This window comes from Spermophilus citellus (genome assembly GCF_964194105.1).
Source record: "Spermophilus citellus genome assembly, chromosome: 17".
Lineage (NCBI taxonomy): Eukaryota > Metazoa > Chordata > Mammalia > Rodentia > Sciuridae > Spermophilus > Spermophilus citellus.
The window spans coordinates 71,989,215-72,010,008 of NC_138199.1; the positions used below are offsets into that span (position 1 = coordinate 71,989,215).

At 56.6% G+C, this 20,794-nt stretch overlaps 2 protein-coding genes across 3 annotated transcripts in view; one reads left to right on the forward strand and one right to left on the reverse strand.

Moving 5' to 3' along the window:
• LOC308635603 (CMRF-35-like molecule 4) overlaps window positions 1-20,794 on the reverse strand; it is a 69,713-nt gene that overhangs the window by 22,250 nt on the left and 26,669 nt on the right. The gene's annotated exons all lie outside the window — the stretch shown is intronic.
• Window positions 1-20,794, forward strand: part of LOC308635597 (CMRF35-like molecule 6) — a 36,429-nt gene that overhangs the window by 9,558 nt on the left and 6,077 nt on the right. The window contains exons 1-3 of one of the 2 annotated variants that reach the window (XM_081270060.1): window positions 16,932-16,951; window positions 17,092-17,300; window positions 19,912-20,247. In XM_081270060.1, the coding sequence (XP_081126186.1) occupies window positions 17,240-17,300; window positions 19,912-20,247 (397 nt within the window). In that variant the 5' untranslated portion in view covers window positions 16,932-16,951; window positions 17,092-17,239. Of the gene's footprint in view, window positions 1-16,931; window positions 16,952-17,091; window positions 17,301-19,911; window positions 20,296-20,794 lie in introns of those variants that run through there. The other variant, XM_081270059.1, reaches the window with a different exon arrangement.

Sequence of the window (20,794 nt, forward strand, 5' to 3'; positions counted from 1 at the left end):
TATACCACACACACACACTCACACAGACACATACACACACACTCACATACATACACACACTATACACACTCACACTCACATACAGAGACACATACACACACACTCACACACACACCACACATACACACTCAAACACACACACACCACACATACATTCACACACACTCACACACCACACACACACCACACACACACTCACACACACACACACACTCACACACACATACACACTCACACACACACACACAATCACATACGTACGCCCACCACACACCAGACCACACATGAAATCCCAGAAAATCTCGCAGCTGAAAGTGAACAAGCAAGGAACACGCGTACTAAACTGAAGCTGTTTGAAAACAGAATCCTGGAACTTAGAATTTCCTGGTCACACAGGTCTGAGTTCTGGGATGAGGCTTTCTGGGCCTGTGTCTGCGTTTACGAACCTCCACAGCTATTCTGTGCTCGCAGGGAACCTCAGAGTGACCTTGAGGCCTGGGATGTCATGTCACTGAGAACCCCAGGTTCACGGTGACTCTGGGGACGGTTGGTGTCACTGTGCTCTGCATGTGTGGAGACTGGTCAGCAGCACTGTGTTCCCAGGAGCTGTCCACCTGGGGCCAGAGCTGAGGCTGGCTTCGTGCTGCGCTCCCTGGGCAGCCACACGGGCCCTGCCCAGAAAGGCCCCAGGCCAGGTGGCGCACTCTGCTGTTGCCACCTTGAGATTCTTGACTGTGGAGCAGAGGCCCTGCGTCCTCGTTTTGTACCGGGCCCTCCAACTACTGGCCGCACCCCAGAAGGCCAAGGCTGACCTGCTCTTGGACTGCTCTCCACGGCCACAGCTGCTCGCGAAGGGCGGGAGCTGCCGGGGAGCCAGCAGTGGGCCCAGTCTTGCTGCTGACCTGGGTGCACTGAGGTCTGGAGAGGGTGGGCTTGGCTGCTATGAGTAAGTGACAGGGGACATTATCTTCACAGGGGACAGAGAAGATAATGCTTCCCCAGCTCGGCCCAGCTCTGAGCCCAGACCAAGGAGAGGCCAGGGAAGGACACAGGTGCCCAGGGAAGCCGAAGAGGGGTCCTTGGGGCTGGAGCCTCCGTGAGCAGCTGCAGCCTCAGGCTGAACTAGCTGCTGGGGACCTCAGGCTGGAGCGGTGGCCCAGGGCCATGGCCATGGGGCGCCTTCAGCTCTGCAGCTTCTCTGTGTCCCAGGGGAGTGGGGGGCAGGCAGGAGGTCTCCCTGGGGTCCAAGTGAGGAAAAGGTGGTGAGGGGCGAGGGGACAGGGCAGGAGGGAGGAGGGAGCTGGGCAGGCTCGGGAGACCCCCAGGTTCATCTGCTCCCTATCAGGATAGGACGAGGACTGAGGTACAGTGCTCCCCTGACGGTTAGCCCCTGGTCCACCTGCAACCTCTGCCATCATGGCCATGTCACTAGGATCAGCAATGTTGTCTTCCTATGTCAGAGGGAGGAGAAGGAGGGAGCGGAGCGGACAGGGGATACGCGCTCACTGCACCACGCGGGTTTCCTATTAGCTGATAATTTAATCTCTATCACGATCCTTATCGTAATGAGAGACCGGGACTCAGAGAGGGGGGAATGACGTACTCCAGATGAAACTTGTGCAAAAGCAGCCAAGACCCAGCCCCACACACTTCTATTTCCGTGATCATTTCTCTTGATGACACGATGATAATTACTGCAAAGCCTCCTTGTGAGGATCCATCTGCACAACCTGAGGGGCTCAGCTGTCCCCACCGTGGTGACCCTGTGCGTCCCAGCAGGTCCTGGCTGGCCCCAGGTACCCTACACGATGGGCCCCGGGAAGGTGAGGCGGCTGCTCAGTCATGGTCTGGGAACTTGGATCCATGTCAGCATTTCTTTTCAGGGCCTGGGCTGGGAGCTTGCTGGGGGGAGGGGGTGCAAGAGGCTGGGGGAGTGCATGCTGCTCAGGGTCCAGCTGAGAATCAGACAGGAACGAGGCTCCACAGTGGGACCCAGCGTGTCCTCCACGATGTCTTCCCCTCTAGGCCTGAGAAGGTAGCACCAGACTCCAAGAGAGGGATGAAGGACCTGAAGAGCAGGCACGATGCACCCTGCCCTGGGCCTCCACCCGGCCTGTCAGGAGTGGAGAGAGCAAGGCTCCCAGAGCCTGAGCCCAGGAAAGCTGACCAGACAGAGATGGGGGCAGAATCCCCATCCTGGGAGGTCCAGCTGGGGCACATGGCCCCCTCAGGCAAGGTGCCTCAATCTCAGTGCTATTGACTCAGGGGGCTACCTGTGGCCTTTCCTGACTTGGGGGTGCTGTTCTGTGCCCTGCACCAGAACATTCAGCCACATTTCTGCCCTCTATCCACTATATGCCAGTAGCCCCCCTCCCAGATTGTGACCACCAAAAATGTCTTCAGTTGTTATTAAATGTCCCTTGGGAGCAGAACAACCCAAGAGTCCATCACAGACCACCTGGGAATCTCACCTTCACTGTGACTTTGGGGAACCTCGTGGTAGAGGATGCAGGATAATACTGGTGTGGGATCCCAACAGTGACGAAGGAGGGGGAACTCATTGCTTTAGAGGAACATCCGCCGGCCACTTGTGCTCGCTTTCTGGGAAATAAAGTGAGACAAAGTGAGATATTTAAATGAAGAAGCAAAACATGAGGGTTTTCTTTAAATTTAGATTTTAAAATCACACAGTCTTACCACTGATGATGACGAAATATCCTTGACAGACAGATAAATGGACAGATGGATGATATGAGCAGATAGATTATATCCCTAATTCTTTTTTTTTGCATAATTCTTTTTCAGGAGTGGTTTCTCCCTTTGCTCTGTGTCAAGCCCCTTCCTGTCAAGAGCAGACCAGATGGGGCTGGGGTGGTGGCTCAGTGACAGAGCGCTTGCCTAGCATGTGTGAGGCTCTGGGTTCATTCTCAGATCCTCAGCGCCACATATAAATAAACAAAATAAAGGTTCATTGACAACGAAAAAATATTTAAAAAAAGAAAGAGTAGATCAGATTTTGATGGTTGACAAATCCCCTGGGTGGTGAGCGCCCGTGCACATGCCAAAGCAGGAAGCAGAGAGCTTATGGGGCTGGGTCCCAGTAACTTAGAACTGGGGCTTCCAGAGTAGGTGGAGGGACCCAAGACGGGCCTGGAGGAGGGAGGGCAATGTCCAAATCTTGGGAGGACAGAGGACCTGCAGAAGAGGCCCACACCATGGCGAGGCAGCTTTGTGTGCTAAGGAAGAGGGAGGGGGAACCTGGGGTGGTCTTCCCATGGAGTGGGGAGCACTGAGATGTTGGGATGATGAGAGTCCTCCAGGATGCTGTCCCAGGAGGGCGCTCGAGATGTGCATGTCCTTGAGCAATAGCTAGAGAGAGTCTATCCCTAAATGTTCTCTCTCCCCACGGCCGCCCCTTCTCCTTTCTGACCTCAACCTGTGAGCAGGGGCTGCATCCGTGCAGGCTGGGTGATAAGCCAGAGACCTGCAGTTGGATTTGGAATGGCAGCACAGCCAGAAGCTGAAGGCCTCCTTCCTGCCCTGAGAACAGGCTTCCTCTTGTTTTTCCGAGCTCCTGTCCCTAGTTCCTATTTCCCATTCCATCCATCCGTAATCCACCCGTTGTTCCATCCAAACATTTATTCAGGGTGCACTGAGGGGCTTCATTCAGTTCTTGGTGGTTGATGGGGACAGGTGTCTCCTCTCAGGACTGACGCTTTTGGGGGACCCAGAACCTATGGAGGCCTCAAAGGCTCATCTACCCCTAATATTGTAAGCGGCTGAGCACCACTGCAGGGCCCGGTCTCCCGACTCCCAGGGTCCCACACCTGCATCTCCTTCCCTCAGACCCTGAACACAGGCCCTAGCTCCTGGCTCCTGCCTTCTGCCCCCTCCAGCCTCAGGGAGACCACCGGGCTTCCAGACCACCTGATGCCGAAGGTGTCTCTGGTTCAGGCTCTTCAGGGTGAAGAGAAAGCTGACTGTGTTTCCAGGCTGCCTGACCTGGAGGCCGAGTGGCCCCCACACTGTGGAGGCACCGTGGGGAAGTCTCTGAGTGTGCAGTGTGAGTGCGAGGAGACGGTCAAGACCTTTACCAAATCCTGGTGCAGACCTCCATGCTCGCCACTTTGGAATCAGGCTGTGAAGGCCAGAGGATCGGCAGCGAGTGTCCATCACGGACCACTCTGGGAATCCCTCCTTCACTGTGACCTTGGAGAACTCACGGTAGAGGGTGCAGGACGACATTGGTGTGGGATTGCAAGAGTGAAGAAGGAGGGTGAGCCCTGGCTTCCTGCTGACCTCAGCTTCCTGTGTGATCCTGACTCTCTGGTCCTGTTTTCCAGGTTCAAGTGCTGGCTGGCCCCTCCTGGCACCGGAGAGGTTGAAGTCGGAGCTGGACTCTGCAGAGCTACCCAGGAAGTGTCAGCTCAGGAGACAAGAACTGGGTCTGGAATTTGTGTGTCGGAGATGCAGGGCTGAGTGTGTGTGTGAATGTGGGGGTCAGGGGTGCGCGTGTGTGCAAGAGGGTGAGAGGAAACCATGCGGGAAAGCTCGAGTGTGTGTGTGTGTGTGTGCATGTGAGTGTACGTGCTGAGTGTGTGAGTGTGAATGTGAAGTGTGTGAGATGACTTCTGTTTAGTGTACACGTGAGAGATGTGTGACTGTCAGTGTGCTGAGTTGGGAGAGTTTGCATCTGTGTGTGTTAGACTGGGTGTATATATGTGTGTGTGTGTGTGTGTGTGTGTGTGTGTGTGTGTGTGTGTCTGCACACCAGGGGGGTAGTGGTGGTGTATGGATGCCTGGTTGGGGTTAGTGTCTCCTGACCTTCAACACTTCTCTTTCCAGGAGAAGGGCCACGAAGTTGCCTGATGGGAGGAGGTCAGGGTTCTCTGGTCTTGGTTGATAAATCTTCCCCCTGGTCCCAGAGCCTCTCCTGGATTGGGCCCATCCAACTGCTTCCCTGAGCACCCTCTGGTTTATGGAGTGGGACCATCAGGGCTGAGCTCCCAGCTAGAGAGTCAGCACAGGGCCCTGGGCCTCCATTCTTCTCCTCAGCCCCTCAGCCTTCAGGATGGACAGCTCTGCAAGGACACCCCACTCCCCACCCTGGCAGTGGGCCCCAGACCAGCCAACACCAAAGGTAAGGTGACTCCACCCGTGTCCCCTGCCTCCTGCAGAGCTTCTTTCCTAGGCCGGGGCTTCCCAGACAGGTGCCTTTGGTTGTTCATTCACTTGACAAATGTTTATTTGCTCTATTCCAGAAACCAATGCAGATTTTAGGGGCAGAACAGTTAAAAAAAAGAAAGAAGGTCTTGCTCTTGAGGAAGTTTCACTAAATAGGTATATTTAGGCAGTGTCCAGATGGATAAAAACAGAGACAGCAGGCTAGATGACAGAGATGGATGGATGGATGGAATGGGAGAGAGATAACAGATGGTAGACAATAGATAGAGGCAGAGATATTTCATAGAGATAGATATGATAGAGGGTTATACAGATGGATGGACAAACGGATGGATGGACAGTGACAATAATGAGACAGACACATGTAACATGGGTGGATAGATGTGATGTGCTATGATAGATGACAGAGATAGACGATAGTGACGATAAAGGGTAAAAGTAGACACACATCTATGGACAGATCGGTGAATAGAGGGAGCATGTCAACTAGTGAATTTACCATGGAGACACATAAAGCTGGCAGGTGTCAAGGGTGGAAGGAGGGAGACGGGAAGATGACGGGGCATGACGAGGGCCATCAAGGAAATGCAAGAGGATCAAAGCTCAAGTTCTGTCTTAGGGTGCGTTGCCTCGAGTCGTCCTGAGACATGGGCTCAGGGGGAGTTAGCTGACTAGAGGTCATCTCAGGGAGCAGGACTGTTAGGTGCAGGACAGGCTGGTCTGCAGGTCATGCCAAACAAAGTTAGCTGCAGGATGACCCGGCTTCTCAAACCCTCTGTCTGATTCCTGTTTGCTTCAAGCCCAGACGTCCAAGCCCCCACTGAAGGCTGAACACTTAACCCCCCTTGGGCCAACAAGGCAGCTTGCAGACCCAGAGACCCCATTAGATTTGGGCTATAAAAACTCCCTGTGCCTGTCCCTTCCCTTCATCATAAAGTTCATTCAGACTCAGGTGGGTAAAAAATTTCTCATCAAGCTTTTAACCAGCTTCTCCTCAGGAATTACCAACTCCAGCTACTGATGATAGCTCCAGTCGAGACCTGTGCCGAATGGACTGTAGTCATCATGGATCTGTGGTGGCAAGGAACCTTCATTGATACCGGTCTTCTCTGCCCTCCTGTTGGGGCTCCTTAATTCCCTCCTCTCTTTCTTCCTCACCTCCCCATTTCAGCAGGAAGCAGCCAGAATGAGTCGACACCCATTCTCATCTAATAACAAAGAGGGGGGAATGTTGGGAGTCTCCCCAGGTCCAAAGACTAACTTCCCCATCCCCCAAGAAGAGCCGTCCAATGGTGAGCCCTGCTGGCTCACATGATCCTTACCCACCAATCAGACTAGCCCTGCTGGCTCACATGATCCTTACCCACCAATCAAAAGGCACTCCATGCCAACTGTCAAACCCTTCAACCATTAAACTGTCATAACTGTCAAACCACCCCGGCTCTATAAACATGCAGAGCTGTTCCTCAATAAACGGGCATTTTCTCCAATGGCAAGCCTTGATCGTTCTTTCCAGGATGAGAATGGAAAAGCCCACGAGACTGTGGAGGAGTCCCCAGCCCTGCAGGGCCTGTGGGCAGAGGCCCTCGGGGGCATGAACTCCGCGGCCTCCTGCCTGCCCTGCTCGGCAAGTCATGCCACAGATAGATGTGGGAGCTTGGGGGGGGGGGACGGTGACAGCTGCTGGGAGCTCCAGAGGGCAAAGGGGACATGGGACAGGGCACCAAGTGGGTGTGCCCCAGGGCCTATTGGTGAGGATGAGGGGCGGCATTGGTCAAGCCCTATCTTTGGGGGCTACAGAGGTGGAGAGTGCACAAGCGTCCAGCTTGGGAGGTGGCCACTGCCCTCGGGCAGCTGGAATGGGCACAGTGTTCTAGGACCCAGAGGGGAGGGCAGTGGCCATGAGCTGAGGCTGGAGAGGTCACCCCTTGGGTTGAGGTTCTTGGGTGGTTTAAGAAGAAGAGCTGCTTTCGTGGCTGGATTTAAAGAGGAGTCGAGACTCTGAGTGAGGACAGATGCCAAGGGAACATTTGTCCTTGAAGTTGTTCCCCAGCAAGAGCTGAGCTCCTTTGAGGGTCCCCAAGTAGGGAACCAAAACACGAACTTAGAAAGCTAGGGACAGGATCCCTGCCAGGAATCCCGCATCTCCTCTCCACTCCTCAAACCACACCCTCCGGCATCTTCTAGATCCTGATGCTCAAGGTCGATTCCCGAGTGGAAGGACAGGAGCTTGCGCCCCTTGACTTGGGCTGCCTGACCCTGGCACCACCAGGTTTGATGCTGAGGCTGAGTTTTAAGGGCACGAGATCAGAGCTTAGAGAGAGATGGGGGAGAGGTGGGGCCAGGGACTCCCCTGAGGAGGCAGCCCATGTCTGGTCACCTGTCCCTCTACATATCCCTTTCAGTGACATTGACTTCCTACTCCTCTGTCATTGTACTCAGAACACCTTGCTGTCTCTGTTTGGGTGGGTAAGGACACAGCTTAAGGGGTTTCTGCCATTATGGCTTTTACCCTATAGGTCATTGGAACGATGTGAAGATTTTGTCAGCTTTTAAGACTATCTACCTATCCTGCCAGGTGTGATGGCACACACCTGTGATCTCAGCTACCTGGGAGGCTGTGGCAGGAGGATTCCAAATTCAGGGCCAGCAAGTCTGGACAACTTAGCAAGAGGCTGTCTCAAAGGTAAATCCTTTAAAAAGGGGCTGGGGAATGTAGTTCAGGGGCAACGCTCCCCTGTGTTCAATCCTCAGTATAAAAAAAAATCTATCCCAATTATGCCATCATGAACCTGGGATATGGCCATCGAGTGAGACCCAGACTCTTTACTGTCACAGTGAGACAAGCTTGGCCAGGACACCACTGATCCCCTGTTTGCCAGGCACCTCCTGCTAGAACAGAGCAGATCTCTTCTCAGGGAGATGGTGCTGTTTTGGGTTCTCACTCCGACTTGGTGTCCAGCATTCTGAGGACCTTGGCAGCCCTAACACGGTGTGTGCATTTTCTTCTCTTCATGAGCAATCCTCTTGTCGAGGCCCATGAGTCCCTTTCGGGAAGGGCAGGGGATCATCATTGTACATACCTGCTGTGGCCTTTTGGAGAGCTTCCCCGGGGAGACAAAGGCTCACTGGTCCATAACTAGGTCTGAGAATGGTCACGGGTCTGAACACCGAACAAAGGATTATGATTTTTCTGTTAAAATAGACCTCTGCTCGCCTCCTCTGCATCCCTTGGTGACATCTCTCTTGCCCCTGGGAATGCGGTGGCCTGTCAGCCACTGTCAAGGGCCTCTGAGTCAGGGCTCTGCTGTTTCTCTGATCCAGCTGCCCTGTTGCGATCACGTCTGTGTTGCCTCTGGTGATTAAGCAATGCACCTGGCTGCTACTGTCCTGGGCACCACCACCCTCAATGGCAGTAGCCTGCTCCTCACCAGCATCTCTCTGCTCTCATCCTGGCCCATGAAGGTGACCAGTGCTGAGGTGCCCCGAAGCCCAGGAGACCTTATTGTCTAATCTTACCTTGGTGACACGAGCATTCCCCGCCACTTCCAGGAATAGTCTCATCAATGCATCTCTGAGACCTGCATCAAATGGCAGTGGAGACGGTGTCCTCCTGAACATAGAAAGTGTCAAACAAGTGCCACCAGATTTGCCTCCAGGTATTCTTAGAGTAGAGTTTATGCTCACAGAAGCGTTGTGCAGGCTGAGAACAAGGTTCTAGTCGAGAACTCTTGGAATGGCCTCCAGAACAATCAGGGGGCTCTGTTCTGTCCACCAGAAGCCAGAGAGTGGGCCCCCCATGCATGATCCCTTCCCGAAGTCACCCCGAGACGCAGCCACGTCCGTGGCCTCCCACACCCAGGAGCTAGAGAGAAACACTGACCTCTGCTTCAGGGAGGAGCACGCTTCTAAAATGTAGCAGCAGCAGCAGCCGCTGAAGAGCAAAGGAAGCCGCCTGTTGGCCACCGATCACCAGTCACCAGCAGACCTTGAATAAACTACCAAACTCACAGCTTAATCTGCATCCAGCTGCTACTCGCTGCCACCTGCTGCCACCAACTACAAGGAGTCCGGTGTAGTTTTCAGTGTTCCAGGCTCCCCAGGTAGAAACAGGGTGAAATGAACATACACCACAATATCAGCCTAGACACGGCCACCTGGGGCTGCAGTCAGGATAACTGTCCTCCCGAATGTGAACCAGGCTCAGGGAAGTTTCCCTTGGGAACATGAGAGCAGCTGAGCCATTGTTTTGACACCTCCGCAATCCCCAGAAACAGCAGAGAAAGCAGCATGAGGAAGAGGGGAGAGAGAGAGAGAGAGAGAGAGAGAGAGGAGAGAGTGACACCGTGAGAGAGAGAGAGGGAGAGAGAGAGAGAGAGAGAGAGAGAGGAGAGAGTGACACCGTGGGGGAGGGGGAGACAGGGAGGGGGGAGGGAGAGAGAGAGAGAGGGAGGGAGAGAGAGGGAGGGAGGGAGGGAGAGAGAGAGACAGGGAGGGGGAGGGGGAGGGAGGGAGAGGGGGAGAGAGAGACAGGGAGGGAGGGAGGGAGAGAGGAGGAGAGAGGGAGAAGGGGGAGGGAGAGAGAGAGGATGGGAGGGAGAGAGAGAGGGAGAGAAGGAGGGAGGAGGGTGGTGGTGGTGGTGAGAGGTGATCAGAATCCTCCTGTTAAAAATACAGGCAAGGGCTGGGGTTGTGGCTCAGTGGTAGAGTGCTCACCTAGCATGCACGAGGAACTGGGTTCGATCCTCAGCACCACATAAATGTAAAATAAAGATATTGTGTCCACCTAAGACTTAAGAATAAATATTTTAAAAAAATACAAGCAAGCTGATGTGGTAAACCACCAACAATATCAGATGTGTATAGTGTGCATGTGTGTGTGTGTGTGTGTGTGCATGTGTGTGTGTAACACTCTGCCTGCACCAGGGCTACCCAAGCATAGCACAGTTATCCCCTTCCTGAGGGAAGATGCGGGATGGAGGAGTTGAGCCCCGATGACAGGTGGGGGACTTGGAACCAGTAGTGTGTGTGCATGTGTGTGAGTGTGTAGTGTGTACGTGTGCATGCACAAACACACAAGCAGGGGTAGCTCTGTATGAAAGGCCCCTCTCTGTGCCCCACCCTGACAATATCAGGACTAAACATCTCCAGGGAATGGGGGGACACTGAGTCTCAGACTCTTTGCTGCCTCCTTATCCCTAAGGGGGCTGTGTCTTCCCTGCAGAGGAGCCCGGGGCTCCCAGGCCTGTCTCCTCCTCCCACTGGGAGAGGAACAAGACCCTCAGGACCTTGCTCCCTGCTTCCAAAGGCTGCCTTGGGCCTGGGTCCCCATGGACATCAGCCTGCCATGGACGGTCCTGAGGCACCAGCCTGGTCACTATGGTCGCTCTGGGGCTTCTGAATGACCTCAGAGCGACAAAGAGGAACCAGCCCAGCCCCTCCTGCAGGGCTTCCTGTCTCCTGGGGGACCCTGCCAGTCCCTCCAGGTGACCTGTCTCAACTTTTCTCTGCCACCTTTTGCCACAGAATCAGAAACCCAGAGAATCCCCTGAAAGTGCGTCCCCTTGGGCAGAGGACCAGTGGGATAGAAATGGGCTCTCGACTGCTGTGGGCCCAGGGCTGCTCCACCTCTGCAGATGATGCTCTCTTAGCTCCACCCTCCCTCAGGTGGTAAGAGCCAGATCCCGCGCCTCCACCTCAGGGCAGGGCTGGTGCTGGGGATTGCAACTCTAACTGCCTCTAGGTTCTCTGAGCTCCTGCTTAACGACAGTTCTCTCCTGTGCCCGCTGTGGACTCCCCTGGAGAGTGGGGAGCTGACCTCCCACTGACATCTCTGGGTGTGGGAAGGGAAGGCCTGCTGACCAGCTGGCTTCCTGTTAGGCCAGTATCCTTGGGGTCTACCTGGTGTCCATCTCTCTAGATCTTTTTTCCTGGTCATTCCCTCTCCCAGACAGAGGGCAGTCCAGTGTTGGGGCCATAGACGTGGCTGAGTGGACACAGAGTTCTGCCGTTCATTGGGCACTCCACCCACCACCCCTGTTCCCACATCCCTGGCCCAGCACAACCAGAGAGGACGCCACGGATCCCAGCCCAAACCATTGGTAAGGGCCTGCCTCTGGGACCACACCTGGGTGACGGTGATGTGGAGTGAGAGGGAGAGGGACAGCGTCTTCCTCCTCTGGACAGGGCCAGGCTGGGTGGGGGCTGGAGGGACCTCGACACTTTCTTCACCATGGAAAGACAAGCCTCAGTCACAAGTGTCAGCCTCTATGTAAACCCAGCCCCCTGAGGCTGGTGGCACCTGAGCTGGGTGTCACCAGCATCAGCAGCCAGGAATTCTAAGGCTGAAGTTTTGGAAACACTGGGCAGGGCCAGTTCCTCCCTCTCAGAAACAAAATGTCCCTGCCCTCACGGCAGAGAAGGTGCTAACCTCAGACAGATCGCCATGTTCTGGAGCCCTGTGCCTAGACCCTAATGGTGAAGAGTGGGGCGGCAATTCCTCCCCTGGACACCAGTCCCTGCTGGAACCCTCGGCTCCCCTGTCATTCTCCTGATGGCCGAGCCCTTTCTAGTCCACTGTCCTCAGTTCCAGGTCAACTCTGAATCTGAGAGTCATGGCACTGGTCCTTGGAATGGGGCTGACCTGTCCTGGTTTGGTCTTTATGTAGATGGTTGTGTCCACAGAATCTGGACATAAGGAACTGGAGAAAGCAGAGCAGTCCAGGGTCCCCTCTGGAGAGGTGACTCATTGTGTGTCACTGTGTCACCCCCAGGCTCCTGTTCAGCAGCACCCACTTCCTACTCCTGGTATTTCTGGCGTCCGTGCTCCTGAGCATGCCCAGTGCTGTCCTCTGGGTGAACAGACCTCAGGGATGCTCTGGGATGAGTCAGAGCCAGCATGACTATGAGAACTAGTGACATGCCCCGTCCAGGGACATAGGCCCTCTGGTGGGTTGGAAGACCTTACTGCCAATAAACTTTGCGTCACTCTCCACGTATTTGTGAGAACACTGGGTCTATAAGATTCTTTAGCACCTTTTCTTGTGCATGGTCTTTATCCTCCTAAAGTGCCCCTAATCAGTAGGTGCTCCCTTAAGGATGACTACACCTCAGCACCCTGTACGCACCTACCAACTTAGCCTTGGACCAAGTCAACACTCTGAGTCCCCTGGAGACTTCGATCCCATCAGCAATGTGGCCTTGCACCTGGTCCACTGTTAGCACAGGTAGAGGTGGTTCTGTGACCCACCCTTGACCTTCACTCCCATAACGACCCACACTCCTCAACTCTGGGGACAGTGTGCACATTCTCCCAGTTGCTGAGTACGCCTATTCAGTTATCAGGTCTGGTGTTCATGAGCTCACACAGAGGTCGGGGGTCCACTTGACCCCCAGTCACAAGACTGACCTGGGTCATATCCATGCTCACTGGTCTCCACGAGCTCACTCACACCAGTGGACCAAAGCATCATGTTGACCTGCTGGTCACCCTGTCTGCTCAGAACAGCATCCGGGACTCCCCCTAAAGTCTCATGAACCCTTCTTCATGCAGTGAGCATCCTTGAGAGCAGGACAGTCAAGACCCATCCTGAAAGATGTGGGCAGCACAGCCAGATCCTCCTTCTTTCCTCAAGTGTGTGCCAGGCACACCCTCCCTTCCAGCTCCATTTTGGACATTAACTGGTGTCCATGACATGGAGTTGGGTAATGTCCTAGTTCACTTTTCTGCTGAAGGGCTGGACCTTGCTTCCTCCTTCAGAAAAAGGGAAACCAGAGGCTGCCCATCAGTTTCAGTCCAAGGAGCAGTGACGACCTTGCCAACACCCAAGGTCTGAGAGCCACCTATTCTGATGGTCCCTCAGATCTGCCTGCCCCCCTCCTGGGTCCCCTCACTCAGTTCTGTGACAGCACACACTTACTGGAAGCTGGACCGATGTCAAGCCCCGATTGTGGCATTTGAGTCCAGGGAGGAATAAATATGGCAAGACCCTGCTTTCATAACCTCAGTCTTTTCTGAAGACAGAAATAATTGACAAATATGACATCCACAAAGACAGGGCTGGGTTCAGTGGTAGAGTGTGTACTAGCAGGCGAGAGGCCCTGGGTTCCATCCTCTGCATGAGGAGGAGGAGGGGGAGACGAGGAGGAGGGGGAGACGGAGGAGGAGGAAGAGGACGGAGAGGGGGAGGAGGAGGGGTGCTGAGCACCCTCCCTGTGACACCAGCCCTGGAGGAAGAAGACGCAAGTCTCTCTTCCTCTCCCTCCACATCGCGGCCACCTTCACTCCCATAACTACCCACATTCCTCAGCTCTGGGGGGCAGTGTCCACCCGATGTCCACCCACCATGAGTGCCGGCCCCTCCATGTCTAGATCTGGGGCAGGAGGACCAGAAGACAGAGCTTCCACCTGAGGGATGAGGACTCAGCACCAAGAGGGGACAGTGGGGACCCTGTCCGGGTCACAGTGTGAATGAGCCCAGGTGTGTGAAACCAGAAGAAGAGATGGGGACCCATCAGGTCAGAGCACTCTGGATGAAGAAGCTCCACTGAGGTCACTACTGGAGCTAGAGAAGAAGGACAGCTCTGGTGCCACTCCCTGGACAGTCCATCACCACAGGCTGAGGGGCCCTGGTCCCCACCTCCTTTGCCAGGTCAGACCAAGGCTGGAGTGAAGTGGTCATGGTGGCTGCATCGCGCTTTCCCGAGCAGCACCTTTCTGTCCAGCGGGGCATCCCAGGCCAGGCTTGAGCTAATCCTGGACTGGGGTTCCCAACAGCTGGGAAGGAATCCCCAAAACAGTGATGCGTTGTGGGTGCACCCCGCAGCCTCAACTCACAGTCAGAACAGAACCAGGCAGACGCAGGGCCACGGCCTGTATGTGCCAGAGGCACTGGGTCCCGGGTCCAGCAGAATCCACCCCAGGTCAGTGGGCAGTGGCCCCCAGGTTCCTCCACTCCTGAGCCCAGAGAAGGCGTCCTCCCTGGATGGTCCCTCCGCATGGAAGGTGCACGTAGAGATGGCCTTGCTCGATTCACGCTCTGAAGGCTTTTCAGAGTCCCTGTGTGCACACGGGTCAGGGGACCTCTGCTGGGGACGAGGGCTTCCCTCATGGGGGCTTTGCTGTCACCTGGGAGAGGCCTTGTCTCAGATTGGAGTGTGGGGCTGGGGGACACCTGGGCTGGGATGAGGGTGTCCCTCTGTGGTCATCATGGGGAAGCCAAGAGGGCGGTGCCTGGTGCATCCCCTGGGCCCTGGGAGGACCCCAGTGTCCTCGTTTGCTATGGCCACCGAACAGAGGGCCCAGACTGAGGGCTCACAGCGGGAACTGCCCATCTCAGTGCTGGAGGCTGACGTCCTGACCCAGGTGTGGGCAGGCTGGTCCCTCTGGGAGGGTGAGGAAGGGTCTCTGCCCCAGGCCCCTCCTTGCCTTGCAGGTGGCCGTCCCTGGGTGTCTTCACATCACTTTCCCACTGTGCGTCTGGGTACACAGCTCTCTTTTCCATGGGGACACAGTCACATTGGGTTAGGGCCCACCCTAAAGACCTCTTCATAACTTGCTTATCTCTGTAGAGACCCTGTCTCCAAATAGGTCACCTCTGAGGTACTGGGGGCAAGGACTGTGTTATGTGAGTTTGTGGGGGTCACATTCAGCCCTGACACTAGGGCTGGGGTCCTGGGTGAGGCTGAGGGAGCCGGCTCTGTGGACCACAATGGCTTCTTGGGGTGGCTCGAGGGCCCTGGGAGAGGCCCCTGGTGCAGCCCTCGGGTGAGGAATCTGCCCCTGGGCCGCTGGGTTCCACTATCCCCTGTGCCTTGGGCCTCTCTGGCAATGGGGCCACCCTCCATGGGGCCGAGACTCTGGCATGTTGAGAGTTTCTTCCTCTAGGAAGCAGGTGGGTTAATAAAGGGAGACAGTCACCTGTGGTCCCCAAGCCAAGGACAGAGCGTGGGAGCCCCTTCCAGGTTCAGTCTGCAGCTCTGGGTCCAGGAGGCTCTGGACGAGATGCCCTGCAGCTCCGAGTCTCTTTCCTACCTGCCTCCTGGACTTTCCTGTCTCCATAACAGACCAGGAGGAAACTGGCCCTCAGCACCCTCATAGGTAGAGTCCTGATGGGATGCCACGGGGGGCTCAGTGTCCCTCACTGCAGAAGCCACCAAGGCACGGCCATCTACCCACCTGTAAGTGCCACCCCACCCAGGAGTGAGCAGCATCAGCCTGAGGCCACAACGCCTGGGCAGTGGAGAAGAATCCCACCTCCCACCAGGCAGGAGCTGGCAGTGTCCCCTTCTGCAATGAGAAAACTGACGAGGACACACCTGCCACTCAGGCTCCGGCCTTCCCAGCTGTGGAGGCCCATTGTCACAGCAGGGGACCTCCCTGCTGTCAGGCGCCTCTCACCCACCTCCTGCCCCTGGTCACCTGTGGAGGGGTCCCTGGAAAGTGCCTGTGACTCAGAGGGGACACTAGGACAGTGCCTGGAGAGGCCTCTCAGGTTCTGCCATCTCACAGAAGTCACAGGCTCTGCTCAAGGTCATTTGGTGGCCAGTGGACAAGCCACACGAACATCTAGCCTCCTGCTTCTTTGTGTATTCTGGACACTTGAGCCTGCAGCAATCTCTTTGAGAACATGGTACAACTAAAAACGATGTCTGGGGCCAGGTGTGGTGGCTCATGCCTGTAATCTCAGCAATGTAGGGGGCTGAGACAGGAGAGCTACAAGTTCAAGGCCAGCCTCAGCAACTTAGTGAGACTCTGTCTCAAAAAAAAGGATTAAGGATGGGTTCAATCCTCAGTGTGTGTGTGTGTGTGTGTGTGTGTGTGTGTGTGTGTGTGTATGTGTGATTGTTTACACACATACATTATTTCTGGGACTGTTCCCATGATCAGGCAGGAAATCCACTAAACGTGGCCCCTCTCTCACACCCCTGATCAGCTCAACAAGATGAACACCAGAGCGTCTTGGTCTCCTCAGGCCATAGTCTACCATGACATTGGCATAGAATTTGGTTTCTGTTTTTGAGAAAGGAACTCACTATGAGGCCCAGACTGGCCTTGAAACCCTGGGCTCAAGCGATCCTCCCAACTCAGCCTCCTAAGTAGCTGGGATTATAGGTGCCTGTCACCTTGCCTGACTGTTAGAAAAATGTCCCCAAGCTCTGCCAGGCTGTGTGCTCACCTTCCAGCAGTAGAACCATCAAGCCTCTTGGGAGGGTCCTCCTGTGGCCAGGGGGAAGGAGGACAGTGAATCTCCTGCGGAGCAGCAAGAGGGGACAATCTTGGGACCTCAGAGCTAGTGTGGGCTCCCTGGGGTGGGTGGGTGCCCTGACTCAAAAGCTCAAGCTGCTGGGTGACGTGTTACACGTTAGGATGAGGGCACCCTGTGCTCACACGGTCACTCTGTGCCAGCTGGGGGCACTATCACAGGCGTGTGGAGGGAGGGGGGGGGTCCCTGCAGCCTTGCTGGATCCCAGCTCAGGGCCACAGGGGCTACACGGGACGGGGGAGGTCATGGCCTGTGGATGTCACAGTCAGATTGAGGACACATTTCCAGGACCAGGAACCATTCAGGATTCTAGGGCCACTGTGCCAACCTGGGGTCAGGCCTAGAGCTGGGCTCATGGAGGGGCAGTTCCAGGTTGGCCTCCCACGGGGCAGGCCCAGTGCTGAGAACACAGGCTCTGTGTGCCCCTCCCTGGTGACATCCTGACCACAAGGAGAAGAGGAGGAGTGACAGGGCCAGAGGAAGCCTGGCCCTGCAGACCTGGGGTGAGGGCAGTCCTGCCGGATGGGGGCCAGGTGGGTCCCATCCACCACACCTTCCCGTCCCTGGCTTTCATAGGACAGCACAAGCTCAGGGCCACCTCGGGGACCGCTTGGCCCCTGTAGCTTCTCCATTTTGTCCCCAGCCCCAGGAACAGACTAAAGAGGACAAGCGGGAAGCAGCTGCCCAGAGAAAAGCAGAAGTGGGAGCCTTGGAGACTGACCTTCCCCAGGGGGCTGGAGCCTCCGGTCCAGTGGGGCCTGACGCCCAGTGGTGACATCTGTGCAGGAGAAATGAGCCCCGGAGGCCTGACGGCCTGGCCACCCTTGGCTCTGCTGCTTCTCTGGCTCCCAGGTGAGGGTCCTCTGACCAGGGAGGGTCTGCAGAAGGGAGGGAGGGCAGGAGGGGGGCCAGGAGGCGTCACGTGAGGAGCCCCAGCTGCACGTCTCTGTGCAGATGCAGAATGGGGTGCGCTGTGTCCATGATGTAAGATGGACTCGCCAAACACCACACTCCTGGGAGGGAAGGGGCAAGGGCTCCCTCTGAGCCCACCTGACCTTGGAGGAGCCAGCGTGCAGCCCAGGGCAAAGGGTGCTGCCCAGGAGGGGCCCTGAGAGAGGTCTGGTGGAACAGGACAGGGGGAGCAGGGCGGGGTGGACGGGGTGGGGTGGAGAGGGCACCAGAGCACACCTGGGGCCTGTGTTGGGGAGGCTCCCCAGGTCCACCAGTTTGGGGTACAGAGGAAGGAGGGGACCGAGGAGGAGAAGGCCTCCATCTCAGGGACAGGTGGGTCCAGCCAGGGCAGGTGGAGGCTGGGTGGGAAGAGTCCTGGTGGAGGCCCAGGGGTCAGTGGTCCCCAGGAGGACAGGTGGGGACAGGAGAGGGAGGAAAGGAGAGGTGGGGATAGGAGATGTAGGGACAGGGCAGGTGGGGACAGTGTCAGGACCAGGCCAGGGGTAGCGTCTGGATGAAGGAGGCTGGGAATTAGCATTGTTTACTAAACACTCATAAATGCCAATTTTACTGATTGGTGTTTTTCTGGAAAACCACACCTTCATCCCGATCACACATTTATTCATAGAGAATTTCTACAAAGTCCCCTCTGGGCTCTTATTCTCTCTACCTGTGATTACTTCCTCTCTCCATTTCTCACGTGGACTAGACAGGGTTACCTGGTTGTGTTAGGTCGTGTCACATGAAGCTCCTGTTTCCTTGGTCAAGAGCAGTTGACAGCGGCTCTTCCCCTGGCTCACTAATATGAGCTGCCCAGCAGTTGACAGCCGTGATCAATCTTTCATTTTCCTTCCCCATTTTTGTTCTTGTTTCCTGGGGCTGGTGGAGCCTGGCCAGCTGCATGCTGGGCAGCCTCTCCACTGACCTGGCCCCATCCTAACATGACCTTCCATGAACCCCCAGATGCCATGTCAGGTTGGCATGGTCACCCTCCACTTGGCGGCTGGCATCTGAGGCGCAGAGAGGTCAGGCCCTGGCCCTGAGCACACAGAGGATGCAAACTAGAGCTGAGGCCCAAGCCTGGGTTCATCTGAGGCCCCTGTGGCTTCACCTCGGCAGTTGCTACTGAGCTTCTCAGAGAGTGTCCCACCTGTGACAGTGTCACAAGGCCTTCTCTGCAGGGGACCTCACTCCAAGGCTGGGAGGGGGTGTCCTACTGGCCCTGGCAGAGGGATGCAGGGGCTACTGGGCAGCTGTGGGCAACTGTGCTCTGAGGGTGCGGCCACAGTGGTCTCCCTGTGCCAGGCGCAGCAGGCACTGGAGGGACAAGGAGGAGGTGGGGCCCCCGTGGCTGTGCACTCAGGGGTCCCACAGTCCCAAGTCAAGGCTGTGCACTCAGGGGTCCCACAGTCTCAGGTCAGGGCTGTGCACTCGGGGGTCCCACAGTCTCAGGTCAGGGCTGTGCACTGGGGGGTCCCACAGTCCCAGGTCGGGGCTGTGACTCAGGGGTCCCACAGTCCCAGGTCAGGGCTGTGCACTCAGGGGTCCCACAGTCTCAGGTCAGAGCTGTGACTCAGGGGTCCCACAGTCTCAGGTCGGGGCTGTGACTCAGGGGTCCCACAGTCTCAGGTCGGGGCTGTGACTCAGGGGTCCCACAGTCTCAGGTTGGGGCTGTGACTCAGGGGTCCCACAGTCTCAGGTCGGGGCTGTGACTCAGGGGTCCCACAGTCCTAGGTCAGGGCTGTGCACTCGGGGGTCCCACAGTCCCAGGTCAGGCCTAAGGTCCTGAAGGCAAATGAAGAAAGCATCCAATCCCAGGCACAGAGCAAGCCACCCCAGTCCCGCCATCCCCCCGCCCATCTGGGCCTGACCCCAGGTCCCCAGGGCGAGAGGGAGGTGCACACGCAGATGCCCCTGGGCTGGAGCCTGGTGCAGGGTGGCCTGGTCCTCTGCCTGGAGGTGGGTTAGCTTCCTGGTGCTCACCTCACCCCAGCTTTGTGTCGGGGCCATTGGGAAAAAGCACCTGGAAATCTTGGGGACACAAAGGAGTTTCCTTGGAAATGAGGTCCCCAGAGCTGGGCCATCCGAGGTGAGGGATGGGGAGAGGGTCCTGGGAGCTCTGTGCCCCTCGCTGTGTGCATCCTGTGCTGTCAGGAGTCCTGGGCTCTCATCCACATGGTCTGGGGACCCCGCTTCTGCCCTGGCTCACGTCCTGCTGGACCAGGACCACTCTGGCTGTGTCTCCGTGTCTCAGAATCATAGGGCCCGGGGGCTGTCCCAGGAGAGGGGACTCAGGGTGTTTATGGCCCTGGGTTCTGGAAGCAGGAGGTCAGGTGGTGAGGGGGGGACTGGGGTGAAGGGAGGGGCTGCTGTGTCAGCGTCCTGGGTGGAGGAGCAGAGGGGCTGGTGGCCAGGGGTGAGTGGTGGGGAGGGGGTCTGATGTGAGGTGAAGGAGGGTCTCCTGAGGACCTGACCCAGGCCCCCCTCACCCTGGCCCATCTGTGTTTTTCAGACTGTGTTCCTCTGAGCGGCCCCAGCAAGGTGACAGGCACCGTGGGAGGATCCCTGACTGTGCAGTGTCACTATGGCAAAGAAGTCAAGGACAATGACAAACGGTGGTGCAAAAAATCACTTGTACATTGTTATGATATTGTGAAGACTACAGGCTCAGAGGGAGAGGTGCAGAGCGGCCGAGTGTCCATCAGCGACCACCCTGCAAACCTCAGCTTCACAGTGACCATGGAGCGCCTCACCCTGGAGGATGCAGGCTCCTATTGGTGCGGGGTGGACACACCATGGTACAAAGGCTTTGACCCCTTCTTCGAAGTTGAGGTGGCCGTGCTGCCAGGTGAGCCCCTCACACCAGCTCCTGGGCTGCCTGGACCTGGACACCTGGGTAAGAATCAGAAAGCAGCAGCTGGAGCCTGGGAGGGAGTCCAAGGGGGGAGAGCAGCCCACAGCCTGCCCAGCCCTGAGGAGCTGCCAGTCAGGGAAGGAGGCGGGAGCAGAGCCTGCAGGGGAGAGAGCCAGAGCCCGCCCTGGGCCCTGGGGACAAGGACTGGCAGAGCTCTCTGTGGACACCCAGGGCGGAGCAGAGGGGCAGAAGGCCTGGATGGTGCAGTGGGCAGAGGCAACACAAGTGACAAGTGGTCTTTGCAGTGAGATATCCCTGCAGCCTGTGGCTGTGATGGGAGGGGGACGAGACCAGGCATGCGGAGGTGACCCCGGGGGTCTCAGGAGGCCATGCCCCTCACAGCAGGACGGAATCAGCCCTGCTGGGGTTGGTACCTGTGTCCTGTACAGAAATGTCCCCAGGGTCCTGGGAGACTTTGGCCCTGGGCCACAGCCTGCCCCCTTCCTCAGTGAGCATTTGGCATGAAATCAGGCCCAAGGCA